Below are 14,719 nucleotides of genomic sequence, written 5' to 3'. Positions count from 1 at the left end.
TGTTGGGTCTTCGTTTCTGTGCAAGGGCTTTCTCCAGTTGCGGCAAGCGGGGGCCACTCTTCATCGCGGTGCGCGGGCCTCTCATTATCGCGGCCTCTCTTGTTGCGGAGCACAGGCTCCAGACGCGCAGGCTCAGCAATTGTGGCTCACGGGCCCAGTTGCTCCGCGGCATGTGGGATCTTCCCAGACCAGGGCTCGAACCCATGTCCCCTGCATTGGCAGGCAGATTCTCAACCACTGCGCCACCAGGGAAGCCCCAGGTTATGGACTTTAAAATCCAGACTATCTAGATTATTGGGTGGGCCTAGTCTAATCACATGAATCCTTAAGAGCAGAGATTTTTCTCTGGCTGGATTCGGAGGTGCAGCAAAAGGAAAAGTCAGAGGTATTCAAAGCATGAGAGGGACTCAACCCACTATTTTTGGAGGGGCCACATGGAAAGCTTTAAAAGGACTGTGGGCAGCTTCTAGGAGAACAGAGCAGCCCCCAGCTGATAGTTAGTAAGGAAGTGAGGTCTTTTTCAACTACAAGGAACTGAATTCAGTCAACAATCTCAATAAGCTTGGAAGCAGAATCTTCCCCAGAGCCTCCAGTAAAAAACACACATGATTTCAGCCTTAGGAAATGCCTTGATTTTGGCCTTGTGAGACCCTAAGCAGAAGACTCAGTCAAGCCCAGCCAGACTTCTGACCTATAGAAATTGTGAAGTAATAAAAAGGTGCTGTTTTAAGCCACTAAGTTTGTGGTAATTTGTCATAGCAGCAAGAGAAAACTAATACATTTCCCAATATGACTAGCAGTGAGAAGTAGTAAGATATTAATTTAAGTGGATTATGAAAAGTTATATGTATATTATAATCTCTAGTGCAACCTCTAAAAAAAACTATACAAAATTAAAGTGGAATACTTAAAAATATTAATAATTCAAAAGAAGGCAGGAAAAGGGAAATAAAGGGATGAAAAACAGAAAGGACAAATAGAAAACAATAAAATGGTAGACTTAAATCCAAATATCAATATTTTGGGCATAAACACACCAATTAAGAGACAAATTGGATATATTAAAAAAGACCCATCTACATGCTGTCTACAGGAAACACACTTTAGGTTAAAAGTAAATGGATATAAAAAGACGTATCACGCAAACACTACTTAAAACAAAACTGGAGTGGTTATGTTAATGTCAGACAAAATAGACTTCAAAAAATTAAGAAGGATAAAGAGACAGTGCATATTGATAAAAGGGTCAATTCACCATGAAGACATAACAATCCTAGGTACGTATGCACCTAAAAACAAAGCTTCAAAATACATGAAACAAAAATTAATAGAATTGCAAGGAGATGTACACAAATCCACAATTTTAGTTGGATACCTCAACATTCCTCTCTTAGTAATCAATAGAACAAGTAAAAAGAAAACCAGGAAGAGTGTAAAAGAATTGAAACCACCATCAATCAACTGGTCCTAACTGACATTTATTGAACACTCTATCCAAAATAATCTTTTTTCCCCCAAGTGTGTATGAAACATTCACTAAGACAGACCATATCCTACATCATTAAGTAAACATTAACAAATTTAGAAGAAATGAAATCATACAACATATGTTCTCTGACGTTGATGGAATTAAACTAGAAACCAATAACAAAGAGATGGTTGTAAAATTTCCAAATACTTAGAAGTTAAATTACACATTTCTAAATAATACATGGGTTAAGGAGGATATTACAAGGGAAATTAGAAAATGTTTTGAAATGGACAAAAATGAAAATGCAGTATACAAAACTTTGTGGGATGCAGGTATCAAATCAATAATCTAAGTTTCCACCTTAGGAAATTAGAAAAAAGGGCAAAATAAACTCAAAGCAAGCAGAACTATGGAAATCGTAAAGAGCAGAAATCAATGAAATAGAAAAGGGAAGAACAATAGAGAAAATTAAAGACACAAGGTAGGTAATTTTTTAAAAAGATTTTTTAAATTGATAAACCTCTAGCCAGACTAACAAAGAAATAGAGAAGACAAATAATCAGTGTGGAGAATGGAAATGTGATGTCACTATAGACCCTGCAGTTAATAAGGATATTAAGGGAATACTATAAACAATTCCACATGCATAAATTTGACAATTAGATGAAATGGACCTATTCCTTGAAAATCACAAACTACCAAAACTCACCAAAGATGAAATAGATAATTTGATTAATCCTTTAACTATTAATGGAATTGAATTCTTTGTTAAATCCTTCTGAAAAAGAAATCTACAGGCCCAAATAGTTTCACTGCTGAAGTCTACCAAACATTCAAAGAAGAAATAACACCAATTCACATATCTCTTCCAGAAAATAGAATAGAGAATACTTTCCAACTCTTCCTTAACCTAATAAAGGGCAACTACAAAAAGACCTATAGCTAACATCATAGTTAATGGTAAAAGACTGAACACCTTCTAAGATTAGGTATAAGGTAAGACTTACTATAAAAGCTACAGTAATCAAGATAGTGTGGTATCGGTAAAGAGAAAGACACGTATCAAACAGAATGAAGAGTATGCAAAGGTGCAAAGGCAGCTCAATGCACAAAGGACAGCCTTCAACGAACGGAGTTGAAACTATTAGACATCCACATGAAAAAATATGAACCTCAAACTAAACCTCACACCTTATACAAAAGGATCATGGAAATAAGTGAAAATTTTAAACTCTCAAACATTAGAGAAAATCTTTGTGATATTAGGTTAGGCAAAGTGTTCTCAGACGTGACATCAAAACAACGATCCATAAAAGGGAAAACTGGTAAGTAGCACTTCATCAAAATTTAAAACTTTTGCTCTGCAAAATACACTTTTTAAAAAAAATTTATTTATTTATTTATTTTTAGCTGTGTTGGGTCTTCGTTTCTGTGCGAGGGCTTTCTCTAGTTGCGGCGAGTGGGGGCCACTCTTCATCGCGATGCGCGGTCCTCTCACTATCGTGACCTCTCTTGCGGAGCACAGGCTCCAGACACGCAGGCTCAGCAGCTGTGGTTCACGGGCCTAGTTGCTCCGCGGCATGTGGGATCTTCCCAGACCAGGGCTCGAACCCGTGTCCCCTGCATTAGCAGGCCGACTCTCAACCACTGCGCCACCAGGGAAGCCCAAAATACACTTTTAAGAGAAATGAAAAGACAAGCTAGACTGAGAAAAAATATTTACAAATCCATATCTGATAAAGGACTTGTATCCAGAATATACAAAGAATTCTCAATATTCAATAGTGAGAAAACAACTCAATTTAAAAACAGGTAAAAAAGTTGAATAGACACTTCACCAAAGAGGGAATGTGGAAGGCAATTAAACACACAAAAAAATGCTTAACATCATTAGGGAAATGCAAATTAAAACCACAATACGCTAATACCACACACCTATCAGAATGGCTGAAATAAAAAATATTGGCAGTTCCAAATACTGGTGAGAAATTGGATCTCTCATAGTGGAAGGCAAAATGGTATTGCCACTCTGGAAATCTGGTAGTTTCTAAAAGTTAAACATAACCTTTACCATACAACTGAGCAATCCCACTCATAAACTTATGTTCACATAAAAACCTATACACAAATATTTGTAGCAGTTTTATTCAAAATCGCCCCAAACTGGAAACAATCCAAATATCCTTCAACGGGTGAAGGTAAAACAAACTGTAGCGCATCCAACAATGGAATACCACTTAGCCATAAAAAGCAACATGTGTGAATCTCAAAGACAGACAGAAAGTAGCCAGTCTCTAGGTGTGACATTCTCTATGATTCTATGTATGTGACAATGTGGAAAAGACAAATCTATAGGGAATGGAGAACAGATAGGTGTTTGCCAGAGGTTGGTGTGGGGCAAAGGTGTGACTGCCAAGGGGCAGCGTAAGGGAATTCTTTGGTTGATGGAACTGCCCTGTGTCCTGATTGTGGAGGTAGTTACACGAATGTGTTAAAAAACAGAGAACTTTACACAGGAGAAAGTTAATTTTATGGTGTGTTAATTAAAAATTTTTAAAAACTGAAACAAAAGATATTCAAATAAATTTCTCTTTAAAAATGTTTTCAAAGAAATTTTCCACCTGGGTTTCTTCCTGATGGGTTTCTTCAGCTTTGGGGGGGCTCTGCCACACCAGCCCTGGTGTTTGTGGTTCTGTTTATTCATCTGTAAAATGAGATCAGTCTCGAGTAGCGATTTTCCTTCTCCCCCGACCCTAAAATTACACCCCTGGGCAGGCCCTTTGCGGAAGTGAGGGTGGGGCAGGTTTGGAGAGAAGGAGCATTTGGCCTCCAGTGGGCTCTGACCCACAGAGCGGTTGTGCTCTTGACTGGCCCATGTACTGTTTGTCTGAAAATCTCTGGATTAGAATTGCTGCTCCTGACCCAGATCCACACACACCTGGGGGGTTTGAACAATCCTGGATTTTAGGGCCCACTCATTTATCCCTTTGGCACATACCCCACTGGACCCCAGCGGTCAGCCAGACCAGGGCACTGGCTCTAATGATCAGCAATCTAAACAAGGCCCTTTGGGGGAAGCTGGAAGTGTGCTCCTCGTTCTAGGAGTCCCAGATTGCGCATGGATTAAACATTGTGCTTAATCCAACGGGAAGTCTGAAAAGGCTTCGAGGTCTAGGCCTCCTTAAAGGCAGGGTCTGAAAGGACTGAAACCATTTTTCTCCCACACAGGATGACTTTTTGGAAGAGCACTTTCTAAGCAATAAAGGGCTGTGCGCAGATCGGGGAGCTGCTGTTGTGAAGACGACTTGCTGGCCCGGGCCAGCAGGGCCAGAGTATCATTCTTGATGAGAGCTGCTGGTTACACCGAGCACCAAGCACCTACCATGTGCCAGACACCGTGCTAAGGAAGCACTGAATCTTCACGACAACCCTGTGAGGAAAGGGCTGTCATCGCCTGGACGAGGAAACTGAGGCTCCAAGAGGCCCCAGATCACACAGGCAGGAGGTGACAAGGCTGGGTTCCGGTCCCCAGCTCCAGCCTTCTGAGCCGAGGCCTGTGAGAGGAACCTCTGAGCCTGATGTCAGGCCTGCTCTCCACACGTGCCCCGAGATGGAGACCAATACCACCTTTCATCAAAGGCTGGTAGGGGATCTTGCCACGTACAACAGCGCTCAAAAAGAAATGTTTTTAAAGAAATTTTATACAATGGAATGCTTCCTTTGAAAACTATCTTATGCGTAAATCCAGTCTAGAAAACCAGAGTTGAAGGTGGAAGCAGGGTTGGCTTGGGGCCCCCAGGGCTCCTGGAGTACCGCTTGAAGGCTACTTATCCAGTAGGTTGGCACTTACTGTGAGAAGCATGGGAGGTGCCATGATGCTTAAGGCTGGCTTCGTGTTCAAAAGAATGAGGCGGGATTGTGGCAGACTCATTCCTGGGTTGGTCGGTCGCGGGGAGGGCTGCAGAATACCAAGCTTGCCATATGCATTGGGTGCTGGTCCATTTGGTTCACTCTCCCCTCTGGTCAGCAGCTATGAGTTGTCACTCGCAGGGTAGGAAACTTATCTTCACCATCTTACATTTAATAAGCTGAATCTTTAAAGATATGAGTTATAAGATTAAGAGCTGCAGTACCCTTCCTTTTTTCTTGCCCTTAAAAAAGGCATCATCTGGTTTTTCTGTATCAGTGAAAGTAGAATGTTTTAAGTACAGATCTTGGTGTAGGATCAATGGCAGATCTGTACCTCTGACCTGGGGCAGGGGCTGGTGGAATGGCTCACAGTGGAATCATCAGACGGACCTCCTTCTCATAGATGTCGGGGATCACTCCCATGGGGGAGCTGACCATGTGCACAGTGTTCTTGCCAAACAGCTGGAACTCATAGTGGATGAGCTGCTCCCAAAAGCCATTGTTGGGCCGGATGATGGGCCGGCATGACTTGGTCCATGTGTGGGCATCCAGCAGGGACATGGCGTGGTACTTCATGAGATAGGCAAGGCAGAGGGCGGCCGAGCGGCTCACGCCGGCGGCACAGTGCAACAGGGTGCGGCCCTGCTTCACCTCCACGCTGTGGATGTGGTCTGCAATGGGGTCGAAGAAGTCACAGAGACGCGACATGGGTGTGTCAGCCACAGGCACCTGCACGTAGTGGATGTCCTCGTACAAGGTGTTCACCACCTCCACTGAGACGTTGATGACCGTGGTGATGTGGTTGCTGGAGAGCATGAGCTTGTTGTTGGCGGCTACCCCGTTGCTGATATACAGGCTGCTGGTGATCTGTGAGAGGCCGCTGACCGAGGGCTGCCGGAACTGAACTGGGAAGGCACACGGAGATGCTGTCATCGGGCCGGTGGTCAGCGGCCAGTGAGACATGGACAGTGCACCTTCCTGCTAGGCTGTGTCCGTAGAAAACTGCAAGGAGGGAGAAGGGACAAATGAGGAGCCAAAGTTCTGTCCCCCCACTTAACATAATTCAGTGGCTGCCCACTGTCACGATGAGATGGAGCCCCTAAGCTTGGCTGTCAAGGCCATTTGTGGCCCAGCTCCTGCCCATCTCTTCAGCCTCCTGTTAACCTTTCCCGCGTCCTGAAGGGCTCGGCTGGGCTGAGCCACTTACAGTTCCGTATGGACACTGGTCCTTTCTGGCCCAGGGCCTTTCCTGCTCTCATCCTAGAACCCCCTTTCCTTACAAGCCTGTCAGGTCCTAATCTGTTCCATTCAGCAGAGGACTGTTGAGCATTGGGATCTTAGCCAAGGGTCACTTCCTGAGGGAAACCTTCCAGAACTACACCCCTCACCCATATATGATCAAGTCCCAGCTCCAGGCAGGCCCTATGTGCCCTGCTTCCTAACATTTCCTGAAGAAGTGCTTTTGCCGTGATCTATCTGTGAGTTCTCTTGGGATATCACTGTGTCTATCTTCACTCCTACTATATCACCAGTGCCCAGTTGCGTGTCCCCACAAGTAGGTGCTTAAAAATATTTGCTGAACGAAGAAATGACTCCAACAACCACAACTCTGCCTCCTGGGAGGTTTTCTGGAAAAGATGAGGTCTCTGGCCATGTTTCTCTAGAATTTTGGGGAGGAGCTGGGTGGAGGTGAGGGTGGTTCTTAGGCTGCTGGAGAGGAAGGCCAAAGGCTGCATAGACAAATCCTACCTGCCAGTACCCCAGAGTCCAATGCAATAGGCTCACCCCAGGTGGGGCAGATGGGGCTGGTTTGTTCTAAAAGTCTTGTGAGGGTAGGGGAAAAGCCCCACCCCCAACCTCACCCAGTTGGAAGCCTAAATGCTAAGGAATGTTCCGGATCCTCATCATCTGAAAACCTAGAGAGAAATGGACTGAGGGCCCCCAAAACTAGTACCCAGTGGGCAACAGGAATAGGGGAGACTGCTGTTCATCACAGGGACAGAAAGTGTGCAGAGGAGATACTGCTCTGCTCTGCAAGGTGAGGGTAGTAATGAGAGGAAAGTCATTTTCATGCTAGTCAAGAAATATTTATCAGGCACTGTAGTAGGTACTGGGGATACTGAAATGTACAAGTCAGCCATGCCCCCCCCCCCGCCAGAGCTCAAAGTCTAGTGGGAGAGACAGACATTAAGTAGGCAATTATGGGCGCAACAGAGTTGGAAAATAGGGATAACAGTGCCTACCTTGTAAGAATCTTCTGAGGATTACATGAGGTAACCCGGGTAAAGTGTTTAACAACAGGGCCTGGCACATTTATCTACAAATGATAACTACTGTTGCTGTTGTTAGGGAAGTTAAAATGCAGGGCGTTATGGGAATGAAGAATAATGGTATTTATTTCAGGCTGGGGCTACGGAGTTGCGAAGATCGCCTGAAGAAATGACACAAAGATCTGAAGAACGTTTAGCGTGAGGGGGAGGGAGAGGGAGAAAGAGCGACTCGGCAGCATCTCAGTTTCACCATTTTATAGCGTACAAAGCCTTTGGTTCGATCTCCAAAACAGCATAACGAGCCGGTGTCTGGAGTTAATATCTCCATTTTACACACGGGGAAGGTGAGGCAGAGTGGGGAAAAGGACCTGTCTAGGGTCACAAAGCAAGGTTCAAAAGCCGGTCTTTCTGGCCTCATTATGTGTGGGAAAAGTGGGCAAACACCTCGGAGTTTTCGTTAATACTGGGTTATAAACGTGGAACAAAGTCCAAGGGTTGACGGGAGAAAGGGGCCGCTTCCAGGGCTGAGTCAGGTAGGTTTCCTGGGGAGTTGGCGTTGGAATGGGCTTCTTCGCCCGCTCAGTGTCAAGACCTCGGTGTCTTACCTCTCTCTCGCGGGCGGGAGGGCAGGTTAGTTCAGGAAACAACCTTGGGCGAGGGTCTCCAGGTGAGAGAAGACCGGTCACGACCCAGGAGCCACAATCCCAGCCGGCCCGGTGCTCCGGTTTCCATAGCAATGGTCCCTCGTCGCGGGGAGGAATGGGCCGTGCTGGGTCTCCGGAGAAACCCAGGCCTCGTCTCCCCGTCCCGGAGCTGCCCCGCCCGGATTCACCCGGTTACCCGCCCTGCGATCACGCGGGGACCACAGCAGTCCTAGTCAAGAAGTAAGGTCTGCTCTGCGCGCTGCAACCAGCAGCTTGTCACCCAGCCAGTCTCCATGGCAACACGCCGGGCCGCACCACGGCAGCCGCCGAGGGACAATCCTGCCGCGTCCGCAGCCTTCCGGGCTTTGCGCACAAGGCCCGCCCACCCCACCCCCCAATCCCCCACCCCGGTCCCGCCTTCCTCTCGCGTCTCCCGGGCAACGCGCGGTGTACGGCGCCTCGCGTCTGCGCAGAGGCTTGCTCCGCGTCTGCGCCAGCCTACAGAGCTTGGGTACCGACCTGGCTCCCGTTCTCCAGTCGCTCCCAAAGGTGGAAGAAGAGAATCCTGCAGTTAGCCAGCAGCCCAGGCCCTCCGTCACATGGAACCTAGGCTCGCCCATTGCCTGTGCGGTGGCCCCCCAGGCGACCACCAGTTCTGGCACCAGCCCGGCCTCGGCCTTCTTCCGGCGCAGTAGGCTTGGCAGCCGCCCCGACATTCACGTACGGACCAAGCCGCAGATCTGCTTCCTGCGGCCGCGGACCGCTCAGCCGCCGGTGCTCTTCAGGTGCGGCCCGGGGGCCCAGAGCGTTCGTCAGAGCCCGGGCCGCCCGGGGGAGCCGAACTCCCTCAGACCCCTGCTCCCTAAGCCGGCCGCGGGGACCTTGGCCCTGGCTCTCCAGAGCCTCGGGCCCTTCAGAGCCCGGCCCTTTCTTAGACCCCAGGAGAGTCTGAATTTCCCAGCCCAGCGCCTCGCCCGCCGTGGAGCCCGAACGCCCTCAGTCCAGACTCCAAGGGAGTCTGGAATTCCCACCTCCAACCCACATATCCTCCGAATCGCCGCGGGCCCGGCCCTCTAGTCTACCAGGTTTGACGTCGTGTATCCCGAGGGTCCCTAGCGCCCTCTGGGCCGAGCCTTGAACTTCCTTAGAGCCTGATGAGGCGCAGGTCCCCTCAGGCCTGACACTCCCCTCCTCAGCCTCTAGTTTCCGCAGTGGCCCAGGGAAAGCCCCCAGTTCCCTCAGCCGGGCCCCAATCCCCACAGACCCCAGTTTCCCCTCCCCTCCTCCATTTCACAGCCCCCTCACAGCATCCTCCAGCCTCCCACAGAGGCCTTGCTTTGGAAAGCAATTTGGTTCAAAATGATCATTATTTATTACTTGAAAGGGAATATTTCCATAAAACTGCCTTTTTCCCCCCTTCCCAGGAAGTAATGGTAAATTTGGTGCACCACTGAGTGGGTGAAGACTGTTTCATGTGTCTTTAAGTATTTTAGGTCTTTTTTTTTGTTTTTCTAATGGAATTTGGGAGACTTGTTTTGTGAGCATCTTGGTCTCTAAACTAGCCTTTTCCAACCCCTCATGTCTTTGCTGTCAGAAAAAGCATAAATGGGAGATAACGGGTGTTTGTTTCTACTAGTTTGTAAATGTAAAAACATTCATAAAACCACAGTTCCAAACTGGCTGAAAATGAATTAGGAAAAACAAATTTTAATCCTTCAAAATGTTTTATCCTTTAAAAATTGTCCTAGTTTTTGTCCTATCAAAATAATATACACTTATCATAGAAAAATCAGGCAAGGAAAATGAATGGCTAGAGACAATCACTGTTACCATTTTGGTGTATATTATTCCAGATCTATTCATATATATGTACTGCAACATGCTTACACATTTTTTTTGCGGGGGGGTGGGGGGGTATATGTCACAAAAAAGTTTACTATTTTGTAATCTTTTTTCCCCCACCCAATACACTTTGGATGTCTGTTTTATTCATAACTGCATAATATTTTATTGTATGACCTAACCACAATTTATTCATTTGCTTCCCTATCGTATATTTAGGTAGTTTCCACATTTTAGAAAGAAAATATTATGAGTAATTATTTTTAAGTGGGCAAAAATATGTATGTAGTTACAAAACCACTTCACGGTGTCACCAAATTATCAAAAAGTGAAAACTCAAGGCCTGGTATTATCCATTTTTGACCAATTCCTCATTTTGACCAAATTGTTATCTCTAGTTTGTCCTGGAGCACCTGGCTCCATTCCATCACCCCCATCCCATCCCAACTTCTGCCTCTCACTCTCCAGAGTCTCCTCAAGTCCTTGTCCACCCCAAACTTCCTTCACTTTTCTAGACTTTTCCCAAACCCTTTTCCCTTAGAACTCCCCCATCAACCAACCTAACCTCTGTCCAAACACTTTATTCTCTTTTTTCCTGTTTCCTCTGACCTCCCCCACCCAGATCCCCCTTAGACCTAGGCTTGAGCGGTGCCCCCCCATCTCAACCCCCCTCAGATTCATCCCTCTGACTTTGCTTCTTTCATCTAAGACCCTCGCCTCCCATTTCAAACTGCATTTTCTTAAGATGACTGCTCCTGTGGACAGTTCTGAATCCCTGTTGACACTTCTCTTGTGGATTACTTTGACCTTTCTACATCCTTCTCAGGATGGTTTTCCCTCTCAGCATCCAAGAAACACCCATTTAGCGCACATTTCCTACAAGAAGAAACCTAGGCCTACTCCCTTGCTCCTCTGACAACTATGACAGGGTGGTGCCTCTCCCAAGAAACTTGGGGAAGCCTCAGCCACTACCCCAGGATCCCATCAGATCAGGTCCTGTCCTAGCCCTGGCCTAGCCATCAAGCCTGTACCACCTTCTCCTCCCTCTCCAGCTTAATGAATTCCAGTGAAGCAGCAGTGAAAAAATTTTTACCCAAGAGCCACTTATCTCGGGTGATTATTCGTGACAACCTCAGTGCACAACGAATCTATGAGATGGAGGTAAAGTTGTCACAAGCTTTTGCATTAGAGGGTGTTAGTGGCTTGATCCATGTTCATTTCATTCTCCCCAAAACCTTGCGGGGAGATCACAGATCTTAGAGGTGATAGGAAGCCATCAAAATACTCTAATACAAGCCCATTTTACAGAGGAGGCAGTTGAGACTCAGGGTTACTGATTTGCCCAAGGTGTCACAGCTGTTCCTGGGCGAGGGAACCAAGGAGGACTCCATGTCTCTTGGCTCCGGTGGCATTTTTTTCCCTCAAAGTACATTAGCTTTCTATTTAGGGACTCCCTGAATGGATTCCTACTCTCTCCCATAAAAAGAAGTCTTGGCGCTTGAAGTGGCATTGACACCACTTGGTCATTTTTTTCCTTCAGGGATTATCCCCCACTTTCCACATGAGAACTGAGGCTCTTCTACTTTTCGTTTATGGACAAGAAGGGTTTGACCTGCTTACCCAGAAGCCCTCAGAAGAAGAGGGAAACCGCAGCATCATCATCCCACAGACCCTGATTAATTCATTAAATACATCTTTGGGGCCTGCTTGGGACAGGCACTGTTTTGGGCACTAGGAAGAGGCTAGTGAACACGATGGACTCTGAGAATGTACTTGTTTCTTCCAGCAGAGCAGGCAGCCCAGAGTTGAGCTGCTGTCCCCTTCTTGACTCTGTTGAACCTCCCTCCATGTTCCAGGACCAAATCTGGATGGGCGCATGGGATTCTGACATTGAAAACAGTGGGAAAGATGTAAGAGATGGTGTCAGATCCTCTTAAGGGTCACAGAGACCAAAAGAAGACTGGAGGCCTGGATGTTTCTCCCTCTGCTAAACTTCCAGTGGCGTGGTGTAGTGGAAATAGGGTGGACTTGGACATGGGCAGGCCAGCTTTGTGTGAACTTGGGGAGTCACTTTTCCTCCAGGACTCTTTTCTCATTTGTAAAGTAGGATCTGTTGGGATCCTCTGCAGGTGACACAAACTGAACTTGAACTCGTTCAAGCAAAATAGAGAATGATGAGTTTACATAATCGAGGGTAGATAGGGCAGGGTCACCAGTGTTTGGGATGAGAGATGGCAGGGGCTCCAATGCCATTGGATGTGTCTTCCACTCTCCCTATCAGCTCCCCTTCTGCTTCTTTCTGCATGTTGGCATCGTCATCAGGCTGGCTGTCCCTGGGGAGCATGGCCACAGGAAACCCTGGCCTGTAGCCCAGAAAGGAAATGGAGTGCTTCCACTGTTGGTCAAGTTAGGCAAATCCTGGAGAAGGACTCCAGTTGGCCCAAGTTGGGTCACGGGCCCATCCATGCCCCAGTCACTGTGGTCAGGTAGTGTAGGCTACTCTGACTGGCCCAGGATGGGTTGGGGGCCAACCCCTATAACCAGTGGATTTGGAGATATTGCACCTCTGGTAAGTGGGGTGAGGATCTGTGAGATATAACTGGAAACTCTCTTGAGTTGGCTTTATATGTGCCATCCTCCAGCCATCCAGAAGGTCTCCTTTTGAAGCCATATTGAGCCCTTACATGTTTTGGGTACACAATGTCCATTATGTATTATTATCCCATTTAATAGTTCAGCAAACTGAGGCTCAGAGATGGAGTAACTTCACTAAGGGCTGTCATTGTGGACTTGCAAACCCAGGTCTGACTGACCATGGTGCAGGATGTTCTCCCTAAGGACAGGGACTGTCTTCTCTGTAGACCCAGTGACTTGCTGAGGGCCCAGCTTGTAGGAACTCAGTAGATTTGAGAGACTTGAGTGGCAGCGTGGCAGTCTTTCTCTCCCCCGCAAAGTGCTCCCAGCTTTGGCTAGCCACTGGCTTCTCAGGGCCTCCAGGAGGGCAGCTAAGAGCTAGTGTCTTGGGAATCCTCTGAGCAACGCTCTGAGAACAGTGGATGATGGCTGGTATCCCTTTATCTATGGCCACAGTTCTCAACCAGGACAGCTTAGCTCCTCAGGGACTCTGGCGCTGTCTGGAGGCCTTTTTGGTAGCACAAGTGAGAGTGGGATGGTGCTACTGGCATTTAGTAGGTGGAGGCCAGGGATGCTAATGCTGCTGAATATCTTAACAATGCACAGGCCAGCCCCCCGCCACAAAGAATTGCCTGGCCCCGTGTCAGTAGTACCAAGGTCAAGAGACCCTGATCCATAGTAAAAGTGCAATCACTCTGTGCCTTGCTTAGAAATATCTGGGTGTGTGTCCCACCTTCCTGACTACGTTGTAGTTGCTGTGAAGACCTGCAGCTGATTTTTCATAGTATCCTCTCCACAGCTACCTCATTGGAATAAGTAAATGAATAAGACAAAGGATATGCCTTCCCAAAGCTAGCAGTCTTGTTAGGGACAGGGTAGAAATGGTAGAATAGAATAAATAAGTAGAGTTCAGTGTGACATAGGGGGTGTCACCAACAATATATGGGGGGCATCAAGTGAGTAATAGGGACTGGGTGATAGGAGTTAAGGAAGGGGGTTTACAAGATGCACCCTTTCTCCTCCTCCCCTCCCCTCTCTTTCTCACCACTCTTCAAATAGAGATGTTAGGTCAAAATCAGGCTCTGAGGCTGCAGACTGTCAGAAGGTACCATAGGAGTTACCTAGCTCAATGCCCTCACTTTAAAATAGGGAAACTGAGGCTCCCTGTGAGCCAAGTTATTGATGAAATATTGGGTCCAGCTGGCTCCTTTTCCACCCTCATATCCGGAGCACAGATACCTCTCTTACTGTGAAGTAGCTTCTTCATCCTAACCTCATCTCTGTTTTTTGTAAGACAAGAGCTTCAGACAAGACCAAGAAAAAGATGGGCCACTTGTATGACCACCTGAAAAAAAAATTCATGACAGACCAGCTCAGAAAGCTGGGGCGCTGGCGACGGGAATCCATGAATGTCCGGCAGTACCTGGATAGCATCCGAGTGTACAAGGAGCCTAAGAAGAAAGACCAGCCACCCTAGTCAAGGTAGAGTGATCTGCCCTGGGGCCATGACGACACTAGGTGGATGGGAGAAGAGCTGGAAGGGAGCCAGTCTACACCGTTGTAGAACAACAATAAATGAGACCAGTGGACAGTGGAGCACAAAACCCCTTAGCAATTCTAATATTTCTTGCCCTGTCCTATCCCCTCTTTTCTGGTGAAGGTGATTCTGATAGTCCTGTAGCTGCCCAAGTGGAAACGGCTGAATCAAACCGGCTTCCAAGGTTAAGGCATGACCTTTGGTACCCACATGTCTGTTACAATGCCAGGCCAGGTGTGCTGGGACAGTGGTACCTTGGATGGGGAGGGCTGGGTAATGCTGCTGCCTGGCATTCCAGTGGTAAGGAGTCAGGGTGGGGCATCAGGCAGACCTGGGTTAAGGTCTATTTCTGCCATCCATCAGCTGTGTGACTTTGTAACCTCTCTGAGCCTCTGTTTCCTTATCCTAAAGA

General features: G+C 47.2%; 2 protein-coding genes across 2 annotated transcripts; one reads left to right on the top strand and one right to left on the bottom strand.

The window, feature by feature from the left end:
• Positions 1–1,462: 1,462 nt before the first annotated feature.
• On the bottom strand, positions 1,463–9,026 carry DUSP18 (dual specificity phosphatase 18). Its single transcript, XM_068563009.1, has 3 exons — positions 8,814–9,026; positions 8,256–8,523; positions 1,463–6,382 (listed from the first exon to the last, which is right to left on the bottom strand). The coding sequence occupies exon 3, from the start codon at positions 6,341–6,343 to the stop codon at positions 5,747–5,749; it is 597 nt and encodes a 198-aa protein (XP_068419110.1). The 5' UTR covers positions 6,344–6,382; positions 8,256–8,523; positions 8,814–9,026; the 3' UTR covers positions 1,463–5,746.
• On the top strand, positions 8,387–14,341 carry C14H5orf52 (chromosome 14 C5orf52 homolog). Its single transcript, XM_068562425.1, has 4 exons — positions 8,387–8,485; positions 8,649–9,079; positions 11,189–11,302; positions 14,070–14,341. Exons 1-4 carry the CDS (start codon positions 8,387–8,389, stop codon positions 14,245–14,247), a joined length of 822 nt encoding a protein of 273 aa, XP_068418526.1. The 3' UTR covers positions 14,248–14,341.
• Positions 14,342–14,719: the final 378 nt, after the last annotated feature.

This window comes from Eschrichtius robustus, chromosome 14 (assembly GCF_028021215.1).
Source record: "Eschrichtius robustus isolate mEscRob2 chromosome 14, mEscRob2.pri, whole genome shotgun sequence".
NCBI lineage: Eukaryota > Metazoa > Chordata > Mammalia > Artiodactyla > Eschrichtiidae > Eschrichtius > Eschrichtius robustus.
The sequence above is the reverse complement of the archived record's forward strand: the minus strand, read 5'-3'. Positions and strand labels throughout refer to the sequence as shown.